The sequence below is a fragment of the Bipolaris zeicola genome, assembly GCF_000523435.1.
Source record: "Bipolaris zeicola 26-R-13 unplaced genomic scaffold scaffold_347, whole genome shotgun sequence".
Lineage (NCBI taxonomy): Eukaryota > Fungi > Ascomycota > Dothideomycetes > Pleosporales > Pleosporaceae > Bipolaris > Bipolaris zeicola.
In genome coordinates, this window is record NW_006912396.1 from 1 (window position 1) to 18,731 (window position 18,731).

At 50.2% G+C, this 18,731-nt stretch overlaps 9 protein-coding genes across 9 annotated transcripts; 5 read left to right on the plus strand and 4 right to left on the minus strand.

Annotated features, from left to right (window-relative positions):
* Positions 1 to 352: 352 nt before the first annotated feature.
* On the plus strand, positions 353 to 1,933 carry COCCADRAFT_110913 (uncharacterized protein; the record flags this gene model as incomplete). The annotated part of the gene is made up of 2 exons (XM_007719771.1): positions 353 to 1,715; positions 1,842 to 1,933. The coding sequence occupies 2 exons, from the start codon at positions 353 to 355 to the stop codon at positions 1,931 to 1,933; spliced, it is 1,455 nt and encodes a 484-aa protein (XP_007717961.1).
* Positions 1,934 to 2,454: 521 nt separating this feature from the next.
* On the minus strand, positions 2,455 to 2,604 carry COCCADRAFT_110908 (uncharacterized protein; the record flags this gene model as incomplete). The annotated part of the gene is made up of 1 exon (XM_007719772.1): positions 2,455 to 2,604. A coding segment is annotated over one exon (150 nt), but the record flags the coding sequence as incomplete, so codon positions are not given.
* Positions 2,605 to 2,912: 308 nt separating this feature from the next.
* Positions 2,913 to 4,253, minus strand: COCCADRAFT_30848 (uncharacterized protein; the record flags this gene model as incomplete). Its single annotated transcript, XM_007719773.1, has 4 exons — positions 2,913 to 3,441; positions 3,501 to 3,886; positions 3,940 to 4,158; positions 4,212 to 4,253. 4 exons carry the CDS (start codon positions 4,251 to 4,253, stop codon positions 2,913 to 2,915), a joined length of 1,176 nt encoding a protein of 391 aa, XP_007717963.1.
* A 1,309-nt stretch (positions 4,254 to 5,562) lies between these two features.
* Positions 5,563 to 7,350, minus strand: COCCADRAFT_110917 (uncharacterized protein; the record flags this gene model as incomplete). Its single annotated transcript, XM_007719774.1, has 3 exons — positions 5,563 to 5,866; positions 5,927 to 7,101; positions 7,159 to 7,350. 3 exons carry the CDS (start codon positions 7,348 to 7,350, stop codon positions 5,563 to 5,565), a joined length of 1,671 nt encoding a protein of 556 aa, XP_007717964.1.
* Positions 7,351 to 8,594: 1,244 nt separating this feature from the next.
* On the plus strand, positions 8,595 to 9,311 carry COCCADRAFT_30850 (uncharacterized protein; the record flags this gene model as incomplete). The annotated part of the gene is made up of 1 exon (XM_007719775.1): positions 8,595 to 9,311. The coding sequence occupies one exon, from the start codon at positions 8,595 to 8,597 to the stop codon at positions 9,309 to 9,311; it is 717 nt and encodes a 238-aa protein (XP_007717965.1).
* Positions 9,312 to 9,738: 427 nt separating this feature from the next.
* COCCADRAFT_9746 (uncharacterized protein) lies at positions 9,739 to 14,555 on the minus strand (the record flags this gene model as incomplete). The annotated part of the gene is made up of 4 exons (XM_007719776.1): positions 9,739 to 9,768; positions 9,823 to 14,211; positions 14,267 to 14,406; positions 14,525 to 14,555. 4 exons carry the CDS (start codon positions 14,553 to 14,555, stop codon positions 9,739 to 9,741), a joined length of 4,590 nt encoding a protein of 1,529 aa, XP_007717966.1.
* Positions 14,556 to 15,213: 658 nt separating this feature from the next.
* On the plus strand, positions 15,214 to 16,152 carry COCCADRAFT_30852 (uncharacterized protein; the record flags this gene model as incomplete). The annotated part of the gene is made up of 3 exons (XM_007719777.1): positions 15,214 to 15,407; positions 15,461 to 15,881; positions 15,931 to 16,152. The coding sequence occupies 3 exons, from the start codon at positions 15,214 to 15,216 to the stop codon at positions 16,150 to 16,152; spliced, it is 837 nt and encodes a 278-aa protein (XP_007717967.1).
* Positions 16,153 to 16,796: 644 nt separating this feature from the next.
* On the plus strand, positions 16,797 to 17,519 carry COCCADRAFT_30853 (uncharacterized protein; the record flags this gene model as incomplete). The annotated part of the gene is made up of 3 exons (XM_007719778.1): positions 16,797 to 16,980; positions 17,057 to 17,276; positions 17,357 to 17,519. 3 exons carry the CDS (start codon positions 16,797 to 16,799, stop codon positions 17,517 to 17,519), a joined length of 567 nt encoding a protein of 188 aa, XP_007717968.1.
* A 611-nt stretch (positions 17,520 to 18,130) lies between these two features.
* Positions 18,131 to 18,295, plus strand: COCCADRAFT_110920 (uncharacterized protein; the record flags this gene model as incomplete). Its single annotated transcript, XM_007719779.1, has 1 exon — positions 18,131 to 18,295. One exon carries the CDS (start codon positions 18,131 to 18,133, stop codon positions 18,293 to 18,295), a length of 165 nt encoding a protein of 54 aa, XP_007717969.1.
* Between the last annotated feature and the right edge of the window lie 436 nt (positions 18,296 to 18,731).

Consider the following 18,731-nt stretch of genomic DNA (forward strand, 5'->3'; position numbering starts at 1 on the left):
GGGCTGTTTTGGGCCATAATGTGGTGGTTTTGGTGGGGTCTTGGCAAAAGTGTCCGGCCAAGCCGTGTGTCCGGCCAAGCCGTGAGGTACGTTACTGCAGATGCAGAGAAACCCAACTGACGCATGCGACCGCGTCAGTCTGTGCGATCAACCGCCACAAAATCTCGATGGTGCGCCCGAATCGTTCCTGCACCGCCAGGCCGCCTGAATCCGTTTACACTAGTATACATTGACGTCATGACTTGGCACCGTCACAGGCCAACTTACTGTCAGCATAACTACGTACCAGTGACAGGTCTAATTACTGTGAAATCACAACAAGCGGTAGCAATCTAATTGTGAATACCTCAATATGTCAAACGATATTACCCACAATAGGTCCGTCCTAAAAGAATTTCTGGCATCCATTGCGACCATTTCGGGAGACTTGTCAAATATTACTGCACCGCCGTTCGTACTCGCAGATAATTCGACTGTGGAGATACCACAATATTGGGCAGATCACCCGTATCTTTGGGCCGCACCAGCAACTGAGGAAAACCCAGAAAAGCGGGCATTGCTCGTATTGAAGAACTTTCTTTGTTCACTACGCGGCCAACAGTATGGAGGACGAAAAGAAGAGGATGGCGTCAAGAAGCCCTTGAATGCCTTTCTTGGAGAGATTTTCCTAGGGGGCTGGAACATGGAAGACCTGGGCGAAACCAGGTTAGTATCTGAGCAGGTTGGACATCACCCGCCAATCACTGCATGCTACCTGTGGAACAACCATGTCGGTATTCGCGCCGAAGGTTTCACTGAGCAGGAAATCACTTTCAACGGAAACGTGGCTATCAAGCAAAAGGGCTATGCGATAGTCCATATCGATAAATACGACGAAGACTATCTACTTCCCTTGCCTAGTATCAAAGTCAAAGGTCTTCTTAGTGGCGTTCCGCACCCCGAACTCTACGGTGACTACTCGCTCATCTGCTCTAATGGATACATATCGCACATACACTTTGAAGGCAAATCACTGCTCGGGTTCGGACAAAAGAACAGTTTTCGTGCGCGCTTCTTCCACAAGGACAACCCTTCTAATATCATCTACATCCTTGAAGGCACGTGGAACAGCACTTTTACCATCAAAGATGCACGTAGCGGCACGGAAATCGAGACCTGTGACGTACGCAGCATCGAACAACAGCCCATGACTGTTCCTGACCTGTCCGAGCAAGATCCATGGGAGTCGAGAAAGGCATGGCAGCACGTCATTTCCGCGTTGCGCAGAGGGGATATGAGGGGCGTTGTCAAGGCCAAGAGCGAAGTTGAAAATGGACAAAGACAAATGCGTAAGGACGAGCAAGCAAAAGGCGAGACATTTACCCCCGTCTTCTTCAAACGGGTAGACAAGGACTCCATATTCGAGGAATTGGTCCAGTACGACCCACAGGGTTATACGATTGACCCCAAAGCCGGCATATGGAAAGTGGACAAGGAGGCTGCGGAGAGCAAGTCGAGACCCTTCCGCGGCGATCTGACGCCCTCGAACCAACGAACTAGCAATCCGCAGCCGCATTCTCAACAACATAGCAGAAATAATAGCACCGCGGCAAGCGGACAGGATCCGGAGTGTAGTGGAGCAGAAATGGAGACTGCAGCTGACAGTATTAATGGAGCAACGGAACCTAGGGGGTGTCCGGCGCCGTCGTCGCCTTCGGACTCATCGGCTCGAAATGGTGCACGACTAACACTTCCCGCCCACGACGCTAGCACCAGTAGTTGTACGCCAGCACAGGATAGCGCTAGCCCTCCTGAATCGCCGACCTCAACCTCCTCCTCCTCCTCATCGTTGGCATCGACAGTAGCGACGGAAACTACTACCCATAGTCCCGTCGAGCCGTCTGATCAGCAAGTCGAGGACTTCCTACGCGCGAAAACGGGTAATGTCCGTTGATCCCGCACTTTCACTTTTCTCTCCCCATCGCCCCGTATTCTCAAAAAATCACAGTTCTGTCACTCTCGTATTCTCTAGTAAACCCGCGGACATTGTCAACAATATGACATTTTTATTTTCCCCGATTTTCTGTTTCATAATTAAGTGTAGTCGAAGGAATCGGTCCTCGGCATTTTCGCCATCGCTGTCGTCTGTGTCTTGTGCACGCTACTAATAGTTAAGAAATTTGTTTTTCTTTCGTTTAACTTCACAGATGACGAAACATCGCCCCCATGCATCTCGCTTCTCGCGTGGCAAAAGTTCCACATCCCCCTCCCCTGATTTGAAAGAGGAAGAGTTAAACGTGAAAAAAATATTAGTCAGGACCCCAATGTGCCGCTCCGCGGACCGGCACTTTTGCTTTTTCGTCCTTGTTGGAAAAACTGGGATTAAGGGGAAAACGCGAATCAAGGGTCTCTCTCATAGCTCTAGACCCTAGTTTTACGTTCCTTTTTTTGGCGCGGTTTCTGTCCTATCCTATCCTATCCTGCTGCGTTCGGGGAGTTTTTCTCTTGGTGGTGGCTTTTTTTACTTTTTTTTAGTGTTAGCATGGCCTTTGTTTCGGGAGCCGCCGCTGACGGGCGGGCTTGAGCTGGAGGCTCTTCGGGGGCTACGGGTGTAGTAGTGGGGGTTGGTCAAGTCACTTAGGTGTGAGATGTTGCTGTTGTCATTGATGAGTTCAACTTCACTTTTCCTTGCAAAAGTTACTGAATGTGATGTTTGTTTGTTTGTGATGATTGAGATTATCGATTTTGGATTATAGTATTAACTATCTTTTTCGTCCCTTCAAAAGAATGAGAGTGTTTTATCGCAGAAATGTGTCTGCTTCAAATCTATATTTCGCTTTCGTCGCTGGCATCAAATTAAATTACCCCGGGCTATTATGGTGACTTTTTTGTCGTATCTTTGAACTTTGATTTTTTTGTACAAATCAGACATTTCATCGGGTTCCACGTTCCTGTTCGATATACGTCTCCCTTGTGATTTCCCCAATACGGCACTCCTCGTCTGAAATCTTGCTTCCTCCGCCCTTTATCCGCCATGTGGAGAACCCATTGTCTGTCTTTTCGTTCTCAGCAGAGAGATCATCTCGTAGCCGTATGGGCGCAAGATTGCCCATGCCATAGTCTTCGTCGAGCTCCTTTGATGGAGTCCCCTTTTCGGTCTGGAAGAGAGATCTCGTCATGCTGTAGATCGAGGGTTTCTTGCGGGACTGGCTCGATGTCGGGTCGCCGTTCCATTGTGGTGTGCGCATACCGGATGGCGTAGAGGGGCTGAAAGCTGACGAGAGGCTGAGCGTGGTTGCGATTTCTCGCCAGAGGGGACGCAGAGTGGCGAGGGAACCGGCGGTGATGGCTAGTCCTTGCTCGATATCGGACCAAATGGCAATGTCCACTGTAGCCCACAGGAAGTCTGGATCTCTAAAGTCCATAACGTAGGCCATGCGGACGACAACTGCTACACTTGCACTGGGGGGCTGTGGGTCAGCAGCTATAGAACCAAAGAGGGGGAAATGGGTTCTACTCACACGCAAGCCATTCCGAGAACCGGAATCAACATGGCCTTCGTCTTGGTAGACATGTTCAATGACCAGATGAGGAAGAAAGGTAAGATCGCAAAGGTAAAGTCGCTGATAACTGAGATGGCGCTGTACAAGAATGTCAGGCCAATGATGATGTCCACATTGACGCAGTAGCCGCCCTTGATTTGTCTGTCCCAAAAGAAGGCGATTGGGGTGCATTGTAGTAATGTGACGAAGAAGAAAACCAGTCCAGTAAGCATGGTGAGGGCCATGGCGATGTAGATGATCCACTTGTGGATATTTTGGACAGTGACGCGCAGAAGGAAGAGACCGATGGAAATCTTGGACGTAATCATTGCCCAGCAGTAGGCAATGTAGCATAGCCACCAATACTACACCTACTGTTAGTTTTGAGTCGGCGAAGCTACAAATTCGAGGACCTTACCCGAAGAGCCTTGTACTGTTGCTCGTTCGTAAGCGTTCTCATATGGCGTCCAGTGCCATAATGAATACCGCCTATTGCGCAAGTTGCAAACATGACATGGAAAAGAAGTGCAGCCACCATCCACCAGTCATCCGCGCCGAAAGCCTTGACGATGCGAGATCGTATGTAGACCCTCAAAACAGTGGCTACAAAGGCAAGAGAAACGAATGTCGAGCACACCTGCTACCGTCAGTTCTGTAAATCTCATGTCTACAGTCAGTGATTCTACATACCGCTTGCAGCTCCGGCCCCCTGTTCTCGTGTAGTGATTCCATGGTGATGGCGCAATGTCGGGGAAATCTGGTTCACACCCAAGTCGCAGCAGAATCTGGAGTAGTTATGCTCCATATATTTTGGTGCCAGAGCATTGGGTATCCAGCATGACGAGTCAAACAGTTCGCTTCGCCAGCACTCAATGAATGGGTGCCCAGGGAGAGGCGCGGCCCACGGCGCTATTCTTGACACGGGAGGGAGAGTGCCCGCCCGCGTCCAAAACATGGCTTCCATAGCTCAGTCAACGCTGATCCCAACTGTCATCCCTCCAAAGAGGGACCAGGTGATATCGAGTTAGAGCAATTTTGTCATCCTAGCAGCTCGTGCGAGCCAGCCTCAGCAATCATAGTCCCTAGGCCTAATGAGGCGAAGGATTGCAAGTGAGTTGAGAACCGCAATTTGTGAAGATCCAGACCCATGACCATGCATACAAAGAGAAGCCTTAATCAGCTGGGGATCTAACGGCTTAATGATTCAATTGCCGCTGTCACATTGAGAGTCAGAGACTACGTTCCGGGGGCCGCGATGCATGCCTAGGGCTGTTTGGATCCACCACCTGCCCTAGGTTCCATATTTCTCAAGGTGAGTAGCTTAGTAGAGGGCGCTCGTGGGGCACAGGCTGGGTGAGGGGCCCGCATTCCTGCAGGAACTGCCGGGTGAGGATGGGTGGTTGCGAGGTGCTGTGTTGGGATGACATTTCAGATGGTTGCTGTTAAGCGAGATCAAGCATGGTGATGGCCAACAACGTGGGAGTGCAAGGATACGGGTAGAGTCGGCGACCTTCTGCTCTTGGTTAGCATTGGATCGTGAAACGCCTGTCCAAGTGCCGGGGTTGCTGATCGTCATGATTGGACGAGTCAGCGCGGCTTAATGACAGCCGACCCCCTCTCATCCACGGCTGGTCCAGGTACATAGTAGGTCGTCCTTCGCCTCGCCCCCTTTGCGTCTGGATGGTGTCGGAGCCCGCCTCCGACGCATATCCAAGGCGCCTGCTATACGCAATTCGTAAATTAAGCAAAAGGGGAACCATTACAGCCACGCACGTGGTAATCTGATTGTACGATGCAATCGGGGGTGCGGCATCCGACCACAGTGATCAAGCCAAGCTCTCTCCAAACCATGGATCGATTGAAAGCAATTCCCGCTTATACCACATAGGAATGTCCCAAGACCGTGATCCCACGATGCTGGGAGATCGCCCTCAACCATCACCAGGGTCTGAGCAACCAAGTGGAGGCAGAACCAGAGACGCCATTGTTGGTGATAGCCGCAACCGGTCCTACTCTAGGTATCAATGTACCCACTCACTTACTATGCGTTCCCACCCTGCCGACAGTAGCAGCTGGCATCGATAGTTACATCCGCTACAGCAAGCGCGATACGCAATTGCTGCCCTACAATCCCTGCTTCTTCGACCCTTCCGAGCTTCAGCAGACACTCGTGATAGCCGTGTAAAGCCCAAACGTTATTCGGGTGCTGTCTTGCTCTAGGGAGAGTGTCGTCAAACCCTAAATCAGCCTTGTAAGCTCCTGCTGCATCTTCTATTCGGCCCTGCTCCATGAGCAAGGCGGCATACGCATGTCTGGTTGGCTGCATCCAGGGCCATGGCTCGGCACTAAAGAGACCCCATGTCAGTACACTCACTCACATCTCATGGACGAGGCGGGATTCCTACTAGGTAAGCGCATCATCCCGGTCAATAGCTGTTTCGAGATGCTTGAAGGCCTCTTCAAAATTGCCCTTCCGGTACTCGAGCTCGCCGTCCAGCATTGCTATACCGACCTTGAGCACTACATTGGATTTGTTTGGAAAGTCCCCGCAAATACGGGAGGACGGTATCCGCTCTACTGCCGCAACCAGGGCGGCACGTTCCTCCTGTGCCCTCTCGATATCACCAGTAGCGGCATAGGCAACTCCCTTGCCGTAATGAATCATAGCCGTTGTAACGCAATGTAAACCTTTATCGTCGGGCATTGGAAGTGCAATCAGATCTGGCCATCGCCCAAAGCGCACTAGGACATGGACGCGTACCGACGAAAAGTTCTCGAGCCAGTCTGCCATGGGCGGGCTCTCAATGCGCAGGAGTGACACAGGTAGCGAGGCTTCCATGCGACTGACAGCGTCCATTGCAACCTTGTACTGCCCCGCAAACATTGCCGCGTATATGAGCGAATGATAGTCATGCATCATGTAAAAGGAGTAGAAGTTCTGTGTCCCATGTTCGGCGACGTACTTCTCGTCTGCCAAGCATGCATCTGCATTCGAGTCAATGGCACGCCCGTAATCACCAACCAGGATCCAGATGTGACTCGGCATGTGGACCAGATGGCCGGCATCCGGGGTAACTCTTCTCAGACGATCTGCACAGGCTAATGCTGCTTCTGGGGTTTTTGACATTTCCATCAGATGGATGTACAAATGGAGCAGACCAGGGTGTTCCTGGGAGCTAACGTCTTGTAGGGCCTTTTCCAGTATGACCTTTGCCTTGGGCGCATGTGATTCAGGGGTGGGTTCACCCGTCTTGAGATCCCATAGATTCCATGCTGAGAGATTCATGAGAGCATCAGCGTAGAGGCAAGTGATGTCGATGTCATCAGGGAACCGCTTATAGACGTCTTCCATGGCTTTTGCGTACTCCTCATTACAGGTAACGAACGCGGCTTCGTTCAGGCTCTTGGGAACACGTACCTGTATCGCGTCGATCAAGGCCTTTTCTGGATCCGTCCTATCGGGTGCATACTGTTGAGCTTTTTGGTTTGCCTCGTTTATCTTCCCCAGTGTTGTCTTGAGCTCTTTCTCATCGAACAAGTCCCAAGGCTTATTGTAGTTCGGCCCGAGGGCAAAAGCGAGCTACCATGATTAGGTATCAATCCGTGCGCTATTCCGAAGTTCAGGTTGTATACATACACCCCAATATGCCATGGCGCACTCTGGGTCGTCTTTGATTGCTCTCCCGAAACACCGGGCGGACTCCTCGTGGTTGAACGCATAGCTCCAGATAAAGCCACGGTCGAACCATGACTGGGCGTGCGGGGAGGATGTGGTGATCTTTCGAGTATACGAACCAAGATCGTATTGATAGGAGCTGGAACTATGCATTTTGGTTGACATTGCAATATCATGTACAAATTCGTTTTCGAGGTCAACGTGTTAGTGTTTGTTAGACACATGATTATCTGGAGCTGGATGTACGCCCCCACCCCCCGCACTACCAGCTTACTCAAGAGCAGCCTAGCCTCATTGAGTCAGGCATAATAGGGCCTATGTGTCGCCTAACCCTTCTGCGTTGCATACGACACGTCCTCGTTCGTGCCGTGGCTGTTGAATTTAGAGTTGGTTCTAAGCTATAGAGTTTTGTCATTCTGTATAGTGTAGTATACAGCCTCGTGCCAAGTAGACCATAAATGAGCGTGGCTGCAACCTCACCGCTTATCCCTTTCCAACAGCCAGCAATCGTACGAGACCGCAATCGCGTTGAGTCAGTACAGTTCCGACCTCTTGGTTCATCGCACAGTTTCTCGGTCCTTTTATTCTCAATACAATGTTTGTTCCCTTTGCCGCTTCCGAGATGATGTCTATCTTTTTCCAAATAGCAGTCCGTCTCCCAGTTTGATATGAGGTGATCACTATCTCAGCTCTTGCATTGTCACTGACTGTAAGATAGGAAAAATTCTGATCAGATGTTTCTGTAACGAGCTTCATGTATTCAATATCAGAAAAGATCTTCCTTTGAGTCTGGCGTAGTGTAAATCACCGCAATTGTAATGGAGTGATTTTAATCGCAGCTCATAAATGTCTAGCGCTCATTATTCGCTTCCACTTTCTTGAGGAACGTAACCTTGTTATCCACGGATACAATATGTTCATGAGAAGTGCGATGAGTGCCTCACAAATCACTTCTAGACTAAATTTTCGCATGACCAGTTTGGATAGTGTATACTGGAAAACGTACCTAGATTTTCTAATTTCGCCCAATTTAAACGCCAAAACATCATGCAGTATGCCAAAACCATTGCTGTTTAATTTGCATGAGCATGTTGCACTCCCAGATGCCGCGCTAGTAATCCGTTACGTCACCCCACTTTGTTCCGATCGCAAGAACGACTCATCCGAGCACCTCGTCACGCGATTTCCACCAAAAAAAGTCTCGTGATACCCTGCAATTCTTCTCCCTCTAATGCTAGAATCCTCCAATGCTGACACGTCGAATACAAAAACTCTCCGCCTACCGAGCAATCAGCACTAAAAAAACTACCTTCAGCTTCGCCAGCCATATACACCACCAACAACCCATATTCCAACAACACCGAGCACACAGTAGCAGTAGTAACAACAACAATACAATGCTGCACTCAGCGACGGAATCCGCGAAAAAAATCTTTGCCCCAACCTCAAACTCCGACGACCCAGGCCACGCAACACAATACACCAAAGGCGCCCTCGACCGCGCCGACCTGCTCCCCTCCCCCACGGACCAATTCCACAAATGGTTCCAAGAAGCCCAATCCAACAACGTCTACCAGCCCGAAACCGTTACTTTTTCCACTGCCGAGCTCCCCAGCGGCAAAGTCTCGGCCCGCGTCGTCTACATGAAGGAGCTCGACGACCGCGGCTTCGTCATCTACTCGAATTGGGACACGAGCCGCAAAGCCAGCGATGTGAGGAGTAATCCGCATGCGGCTCTTACGTTTTACTGGCGCGAGCTCGAGCGCCAGGTTAGGGTTGAAGGCCGCACGGAGCGGCTTACCGATGAGGAATCTCAGGTTTACTACGATACCCGCATTCGAGGCTCGCGCATTGGCGCCTGGGCGAGTCGCCAGAGTAGTGTCATTGAGAGTAGGGAGGAGCTAGAGAAGCGGGTGGAGGAGGTGGAGAAGCGGTTTGAGGGGAAAGACAAGATTCCTGTACCGGAGTTTTGGGGTGGACTGAGGGTTGTGCCTGAGATGGTGGAGTTTTGGCAGGGGAGGCCAAGTCGACTACACGACCGGTTTGTGTATAGGAAGGTTGGGGGAGAGGGCATAAAGGATGCAGAGTGGAAGATTGAGAGATTGAGTCCTTAGGCTTGGAGATAATGATCAATCCCATCTATCTTCATCGTTCAATTCTATTTTCTTCCATTGATACTGCTTTCATCATCCTTGCCCCCCTTCCAATACCCAGCTTGGCTATACTCGAGAACACTGGCCCTCACTCAATTAGTGCGATATAGGGCTTGATATTCAGAGTGCTTTTGCAACAATTTTCATCTAGCATTTACTGCTTGTATTGGGATTCCGATTTTACCAATATGAGTTACGTAGCAACAGCCTGTTCCTTTTTTGATAGCCTATATTGGACTTTGGACAATTTTACGCCGAAGATCCAGAAGAAAAAGTGAAATCAAATACAAGAAGGAAATCATGGACCCCCTAACTAGGGCCCTGAAAATTTAAATAACCCAGAAAACGTGACAGTCATTCAAATGGAATTCGTCTAATGTCGACACATTTACTCTGCGTCTGACTCTGCTTCGGCAGTCTACAATATGATTAGCCATCTTTCTCATTAGAATGCGGTGTGGATACTGCTTACATTGTCGTGGAAGTTCGTTCCGTGTGTTGTCTCGTTGATGTAGCCCTTTCTTATGACAAAGTCACCAAAGTGTTCGCCTTCGTTCCTCTCCTTGGCATATTGTTTGATCAACGGCTTCATGATCTCCAGAATCTCATCTTCCTTGATTGAGCTCCTGTAGAGCTTGTTCAGCCTTTGACCGTGGTAGCCACCACCAAGGTACATGTTGTACGCTCCGTAAGCCTTGCCGACAAACGCAACCTCGGCGAGCCAAGGACGCGCGCAACCATTAGGACAACCTGTCATACGCATGACAATGCTGTCTTGTCGGAGACCAGACTCTTCAAGTGTTCCTTCAAGCTTGGTAATGAGTTCTGGTAAGTAGCGCTCTGACTCAGCCATAGCGAGACCGCAAGTTGGGAAAGCAACGCAAGCGGAACTAGACAACCTCATTCCTGAGAAGTTCGTGTTGTCGAGTTTCCACTTCTTGAGAAGTTCCTTCATGGCTGGTAGGTCCTCATCTGCAACGTTGGCCAATATCAGATGTTGGTTACCAGTGAGACGGAACTCGCCCTTGTGTGCCTTGGCTACCTCTACGAGACCAGTCTTCATTGGGAAGTCAGCAGTGTCCTCGATACGGCCGTTCTCAATGAAGAAAGTGAAATGGTTGAGACCAAGCTCATCCTTTTGCCAGCCAAAGGTATCAATGTTGCTCTGGAACTTGAAAGGCTTGGGTTCCGAGAACTTTTGACCCCAAAGATCCTCAACCTTTTGGATGAAGACGTCGAGGCCCATGTCGTCAATGGTGTACTTGAGACGAGCGTGCTTTCGGTTCTTGCGGTCGCCGTGATCGCGCTGGACAAGCATGATCTTCTCGCAAACAAGATGCACTTGATCGGCTGTGACGTAACCGAACATGGATCCAGTACGTGGGTAAGTCTTCTTGTTGTTGTGTGTCACACCCATACCGCCACCGGCAAGTACATTGAAACCCTCAAGGTTGCCATCTTCGCCCTTGATAGCAATGAGACCAATGTCGTGAGCGTACACATCAGTGTCGTTGTGTGGAGGGATAGCAATAGTGATCTTGAACTTTCGAGGAAGGTAGAGGGGGCCATACAAAGGTTCGTGATCTTGAACAGCCTCACCGGCGATCTTGCGCTTCTGCTTCGTTTCATCGTCCTCGAGCCAAATCTCGTGGTATGCCGTTGTAGAAGGAAGAAGGTGATCGCTGATCTTCTGCGCGTAGCTGTGGACCTGACCGTGGTACTTGGACTGCGTAGGGAGAGAGCTGCACATGACGTTTCGGTTAACATCACCGCAAGCAGCAATGGTGGTCATCAAAGCCTTGTTGATGGCCTGCATAGCAGGCTTGAGCTTGCCCTTGACGACACCGTGGAACTGGAATGTTTGTCGGGTGGTCAGCTTCATGGTCTCGTTACCAAGCGTGCTGCTAATCTCGTCCATCTGTAGCCATTGCTTAGGCGTAGAAACACCTCCAGGAAGTCTGCATCGGATCATGAAAGAATAGGCTGGCTCGAGACCCTGGGCCTTGCGCTGGTCGCGGAGGTCACGGTCATCCTGCATGTAGGTACCATGGAACTTGGTGAGTTGCTGGTCACTTGCCGAAATAGCACCAGTGCTAGTATCGGCCAAGCCCTCCTCAATGGTACCTCGGAGGTAGTTCGAGGCAGCCTTCATGTCTTCGTTGGTAAGCGGCGCGGGCTCCTCTGGCAGGTTCTCAACATTGGAGACACCTAGCTTCTCCCAGAGCTTTGGCTCCCACTCGGCGTACGCGGTCTGGTAAGCATCTGGATCCTGGTCATCTCCAAGACCACAGTCGACTAGAGGCTTGCCACCTAGGGTAAGAAGACGAGCGTGGAGATCCTTGGCAGGCTTGTTGTAGTAGATCTTGTCCTCCTTACGTGGCCAGTAATGGCTGTCACCAAGACCGAACACACCAAAGTTTACTGTCGCAAGATCCAGGTCGGTGGAGTCCTTGACGGCTTCCCAGAAGGCTCGGCCGTTCTGAGGGAATTCTCCCTGACCAGCTACACTAGTCATCAAGACAACATTCTGCTCGTTGGGAAGATCCTCAAGTGGGAAGTCATCCATGGCCATGACAATGGTCTTGAGGCCTCTAGCCTTGCCTCGGTTTCCTAGCCTCTTTGCCAGATTCTCAGCGTTGCCATTGTCAGAAGCGAAGAGAATTGTAAGTGGGTCGCCTTGAAGACCTTCGAGTAGTTTGCTATACGCGTCCTTGGCTTTGCGCTTCTGCAACTGCCTGACTTCGGTTCCGTAGGATCCAGAAAGGTTGGATGCGAACTCGGGGTGTCGCTTCATGACCTGTGACATGTAGTTGTCGCGAGAGAGGAACTCCTCCAGCTCTTTCTTGATGCGCTCTGAGTCCAGCTTGAAGTTCACTTCACCCTTCTCCTCGGCCTTGGGGTCCCATCGGTAGAGTGGCCAGTATCCCAGGTCAACCGCCTTCTTGGTCTCTTGTAGGACAGTCAGAGGAGTGTCATTTTCCTTCTCGTATGGCAGATACGCGAGGACAACGGAGGGACCGTTGAACTTGTCGGCTTCAATCATGGCCTCCAGAACCTGAGTGTAGGAACTATATACCGCAACCGATGCAACATACGCGTTGCCGAAATTCATAGCATATAGCCCAATGTCCTTCTTCCGCCTCGCCGCATCAGCAGCAGCGCGCTCCGAGTAGGGGGTAGAGTCAATGATGAGCATGTTGACATTCTCGCCAGATGCTAGCACATGGTGTACACCAGAGTTTCCGAGGTCGTAAGCCCAAGCATCAGATCCAATCAGCCAAGGCGATTCCTTGTAGAACAATTTCTTAGAAGAAAGTAGCTGGCTGGCGATAGGCGATCCATCAGTACTTAAGCGGGCGATGACTTCAGAAGCCAGTTCATTGGCCTTGTCAGTGTCATCAGCGGTAAGAGCCCACTTGGAGAGCCATTGCTGTGGCGCTTGAGTGATGAACTTATTGTCCTTGGAAGCAGCGGCGGCCTCTTCAACAAATCGCTTTCGGTGCTCCTTGCGCGCAACGAGCGATCCAAAGCCATACTCTGGGGTAGATGTGATTTCGTTGGAGATGCCAGCGTGCTGTGATCCGAGCTGGTTAGCCACATGAAGTTTCTCACCAAAGACTTGGTTCAAAATCTTGATGTAGGCGTTCTCCAGTGCTGGTTGCTCAATCTTGATAGGCTGTGCCTCAGGTCCATCAAGGTTACCAATGACGAGGTTCTGAACAGGCGTCTCACTCATGAGGTTTTGCCAAACGCCGCGCATTGCCTGTGAAACAGTCTCCTCATTAATGTAACCCAATTGGTATCCGACAACCGTGGGAGATGCGCCGCCACTCGCCTTGAGCGACATAAGAACATCGAGCAACACAGGACCCCACCTAGTGGTCTTTCTCCGAACTTGCTCGATCACGGCGATCCTCTTGAGCGAAGAAGGCAGCATTGGAGCAAGTGATGAGCCCAGCCATGGGCGATACAACCGTGCTGTGATGATAGCCGTGTTGGCATATGCTTTGGTCTCATCAACACTGTCCAACTCGGTGGCAAAGACAGCGGTGTCGGCACCAAACAAAAAGATGGCAGCCTCCTCCTTGCCTGTACCTGAATAGGCAAAGGCGTCGTAGCTTCGTCCAGTAGCATCCCTTATGGTTGACCAGATTTGTGTGGCGAATCGGTAGATGTCTTCTGAAGAAACAGGTTTTGATATTAAGGACTCAACAGTGGTGGCGGAGGACACTGATGCGGCGCTTGTGCTAGCCTCGCGTTCTGATGATCCGGAAGAAGAGTCACCACGCTGGCTGTTCCTTTCCGAAACGGGAAGTGACTTGCTTTGGTCTGGGGCGCCGGCCAGTGCTGATGTAGGGGCTGCATTGACGGCCTGGCTGCGGGCGAAACTCAGCGAAGGGGTCCTGCCATCATCCGCGTACAGCGAGGTTTCCTGGGACTTTGAGTTTTGGAAGGCCGCCACGGCATCCATGTCAATGACACTCCGGACCAGAGCCGCATCTTCCACCTCTACTGTCTTCCGGAATGCGCTCGCGCCAGAGTCGAAGAAGTGAATGACACCCTTGCCTGACTTGATGGCCAAGGCATGTGCTGTGAGGGCGAGATCTTGCAACTCCTGTAGAGTCTCAGACTGAATGAAGGCAAAGCCAGACTGCCTGATGGAAGTGATGTCGGAGAAGTCCGGGTAGCCTGAAGGCGCTACCGATACATGTATGACGACAGGGTATTGGGCGAGTTTATAGAGGTGGGGTATCGACTTGACAAGAATGGAGGAAGTTGTGGTCACGCTGGTGAGTTTGCCCGCGCGAATGGGCTGGAAGACTGAGAGGAGCGGGTCGGCATTTTGGCGGACGGTTACGACCTGAGGGAAAATGAGTCAGTTGTATTGTGTGAAATTGGCAGTTGTTCTGGCATACCTCTGGAAGTGTCTTGCACACAACACTAGGCGCATTGTGCTTTTGGAGGCCCTTCAAGGCCTCTGAGAACTCGGACTCGGTCGAGAGGGAAGGAACGACCGATACAATTACGTCGGAGGCCTGGTGGGCGATTCGGGCCACTGCAAATGAATCGAGTCAGTATGAATCATATCAAAAAAAAAAGTAAAAAGTGAGTGTTCCTAATGGGGGGTGTTGGGGTAGAAGAATGGTGGGGCGCGTGGTTGCGGGGGAACATACCGGCCTCTCCTGCAGTCGAAATCGAGCCCATGTTGACTGCAGTATTGCAAAGTAGACAGTAACAACGAGGGAATGATTATGGAGGAGACGAGCAGTTGTAATAGTAGTCGGGCTTCGGGCCGTCGGCGACAGTCCTCATAATCAGCGACAGCGGCAGTGGAAAAATTCCCTTTAAGAGGTCATGACAAGGTACGCCGAAAGCACGCAATATTTTAGTGCAATTCAGCGTCTGGGGCGACGTCGGACAGACGACGAATCAGATGCGGGTAGATTGTAGCTCGGAGTACCTGATCCGACTAGGCTGGGACGGCAGACTCGAGGCGAGGCCAGTGCCGGTGTCATCTGTTAAATTCCTATCCGCAGAGCGGCCTTGGGAGGGTAGGAGTGCCGTATCCTCGCCGTCAGTGCAATTCGCCATGGCATGCTTACTTTGCCCTCCGCTGAGTGGTCGGCCGCTACCGATGGCGCTAGACCGCATTCGCACGTACCGAGGATAGCAGCCGTTATCGATAAGCGAGGGTAGCCAACCTCCACCTGTTCGGCTTGCAGGCAGTGCGACATACTGGCATCATGTGGTCTGAAACAGCACAGCACTCTCCGTACGACCAATCGTCGACACGGCTCCTCTCCTCCTGCTCCCGTAACCGCTTTCACCCGTGCCGGATGTTGACATTAGCGCGCCTATCGCAATGAAGTCTGCCTCTCCATTTCCAGATCCCCTCGTCTCCGACACCCCGCTGCCCCTGCATCAGTTGTGCGCCCGCATCAACGACCGCATAACCACCTTTCTTGACGCCCAGAATGTCTCCCAACGCGTAAAGAACGTGCAGCAGCAGACGCAGACGTCGCTGCAAGTACTCGCTGAGGCCTTGGACCGCTATACGTGCGTCTTGATAATGTGGGGCTTACATGCCTATCTGGCTGACACTCATCCAGTCTCCCTGAGCTCTCTCTATCCTACAATGGCGGCAAGGACTGTCTTGTCCTGCTCATACTCTACCTCTGCGCCATACACCGCCGCGGCTTGACCAAATCTCCGGATACCGCATCCAGCCCTGAGACCGTCGTGCAGTGCGTATACATTCAAGACGCGCATCCCTTTCCCGAGGTCGAGGAGTTTGTCGCACACAGTAGCAAGATATATTCATTGTCTCTGTTGGAATACGCGAAACCCATGAAAGCCGCTTTTGCCGACTATTTGCGAGACCAGCCCTCCGTCAAAGCGATACTCGTCGGAACCCGTCGGACCGACCCTCATGGCGAACATTTGAAGCATTTTGATCCAACCGATTCAGGATGGCCTGCGTTTGTGCGGATACATCCGGTCATAGACTGGCATTATGCTGAGATATGGACAGTATGTGTACATTCATCTTGACTCGCTCTGCTTGGCTGACACTGTACAGTTTATACGGTACCTCAACATACCGTACTGTTCTCTCTACGATCTTGGATACACCTCATTAGGCGGGACCACCGATACACACCCGAACCCGAAGCTGGAGCAGGAGTCACCTCCACAACAAGCAATGGAAGCTGAGAGTGAGAATGGGACATCAAAACCCAAGTTTAGACCAGCCTATGAGCTGATAGATGATTATGAAGAGCGACTGGGGAGGGATAAATAGACACCAAAACGCATAAGCGATTCGCATTTATACGTTGTTGTACGCGAAGCATCATTAGTATATAGATTTTCGCATCATTCACGCTCCAGGCATGAACAGTACATGACACTCGTGCTTTTGAAAAGATTTGAGAAGGTGATCAGCACAATGACCTCTATCATCATGTCCCATAGCCAAACGCCCAGATTATTCATGCAGTGTAAGGTATAGATACCTGATGATAGATTTTCCATGGTTGAGTTTTGTACTTGCCAACTTTCAGCAATCACGCAACTGTTGGGCAGATATGCTCTGATGACCTACATCCATGTTACACATCGCCATCAGCAGCAAACAGTACCCGAAGCAACGATTGGTATGGTTCACTTATCTCTGCATATCATAGTAGAGACTAATGCATTGAGTGTATGCAAGAATATATTGAAAACATATCTGCCGTTTCGTCACCAGCAAACGAAGAGCTAGGCCGCAGACATGGTAACTGTAGCATTTAATTCTCAACATGGTAAACACACCCTTTGATACATTACTGAATATGCTATAAGAGGTTACCGTCTTGCCTGGAACGAATATGAAGACCAAGCAACCGCACATCCGACATATACAGTTGGAATAGCTTCAGATTACCCAGTAGATTACACGCCATGGCCCTCATAATCTCTCTCATCATCCCTATCCTACTACTATCACTTGCCCACCCCGCAACCGCCCTCTCCGCCCAACTCCACGAACTTATCCCCGGCCCAGGCCTCCCCAGCCTCGCATCACTAAACCTGACCACATCTGACATTATCAATCTACCTCTCCCTCTCCCCTTCGGACCCACAGGTAAAACCCTCTCTACCGCAAGCCCCCCCTCCCCCTCTCACCCTCCCGGAAACTCTTTAATATGATTTTCTCTCAGGTCAAGATCCTCCCCAGAGAGGACCCCGGAAAGATCCCCAGTGCGGACCTGAAGATGCATACACGAACGTCGATAGTCTGGTCACTTGCTACAAGTATATCCACAGGCTAGGCACCGAGTTTTGCGAGTTCAGGCTTCATGAAGTAAAGACGCTGTGTCGCATTGGGGGTGTTGGTGTTGTTGGGATTGGGATTGGGAAGGAGGTTGAGAGGAGTTATTGGTGAGCTTCTCCTTTTTTTTTCCCCGTCGAAAGTTTTTTTTATTTTTCGGAGTGCATGGCTGATGTGTTTGGATGGATAGTTCAGATGTTGCGTTGGGACTTCTTACTGTTATTGATGGTTGTACGAGACCGGATCAGAGTGCTGCGGGCTTTGCTGCTGCGAATGGCAATGGGAATATCATAGTTGGGGGGACGAGGGTAGATTTTGTTATCCATATCAAGAGCATGGCAGCGTGGGGTTGATGTGGTTTGTGCACGTTGATGATGGTGGGAAATGTTGGGGTGGGCTTTACATGAACAAGACACTTTTTGCATTTTGTAACGTTACACGAAGTCTATGCTTGAATTTTGCTCCATGTGATATTATTGCATCCTCGAGACACTTGAGTATCTGATGGTTTTGCATTGATTACTACTTTGGCTGTCTAAAGTAGAGTAGGCAAAGAATATTTCTTGGGACTTATAGCAGTTAAAAGAGGAGTGAATTTTTTTCGAAGTTTCTTTAGCACCAAAATTCAAACATCCTTCACATAGTGCTAGAAGTAAGAGATCGAACTTCTTTACTTTAAACCAAAGAGGGTTCTTAGTTTGTTGTCTTCTTGGTCAGCGAGGAGAAAGGGATTTAACACTTTGACTACTAGGTCTTCTTAGCCAAGTAGAACAAAAATAAGAAGCAAAAGACAATTACACCATCTCTCTCACTGAAGTATAACATAATTTGTCGAGGAGCATTTATCATCTCCCCTTGGGCAGATGCTCCGTTCATGAAATAATTGTCTTATCTAATTCTGAAAAGAATTCAGACATTCAGATTGGTGCTTAATGTATCCGTTGTTATTTCCTTTTTCCATACCATGCCTGAGTACCCTTCGGGCCTTCTCTTACCTTGCTCACTGGTTACTCCACCACACCATCTCTGCCGATCTCCAGACCTGCACATGACCACTTCACGTTGTATCCAGATCCTCTCAACACGACAATCTTTTTTGGACTTGCAGTACCTGCCTCTTCTTTACTAGAAAGGCCCTCCACCGCATGACCGCCCACGCATATATAAATAAATAGTTTTACGAAAATGCTAGTTGCTATGGGTCTCTCTATGCAAAATGACGTGGGCCGCGTAAAGTAGTAGCATGATGTTCGTTGAAGGTTGTTTAACAATTAGGCCGATTATTCAGATAAGCAGGGTCTTGACCACCAATCGGTAATCAAGTACCGAGATCATGGCTAGTTGCATACTCGATGTGGAAGTATTTGTGGGGAAGAAAAACTTGTTGTAGCAGATACATTATACACTGTAGCCAGCTTCCTATACCGTGAATCAAGAGTTTTACAAAGTCACTGGCATACTTGTTTTAAGCAATACCCCAAGGATCCTGAATAGCGAAACCACAAGACGAAGGACTTTGATTGCCCAATCATGTACTATCTCGTTGGCAAATTGTGCAGTTCATG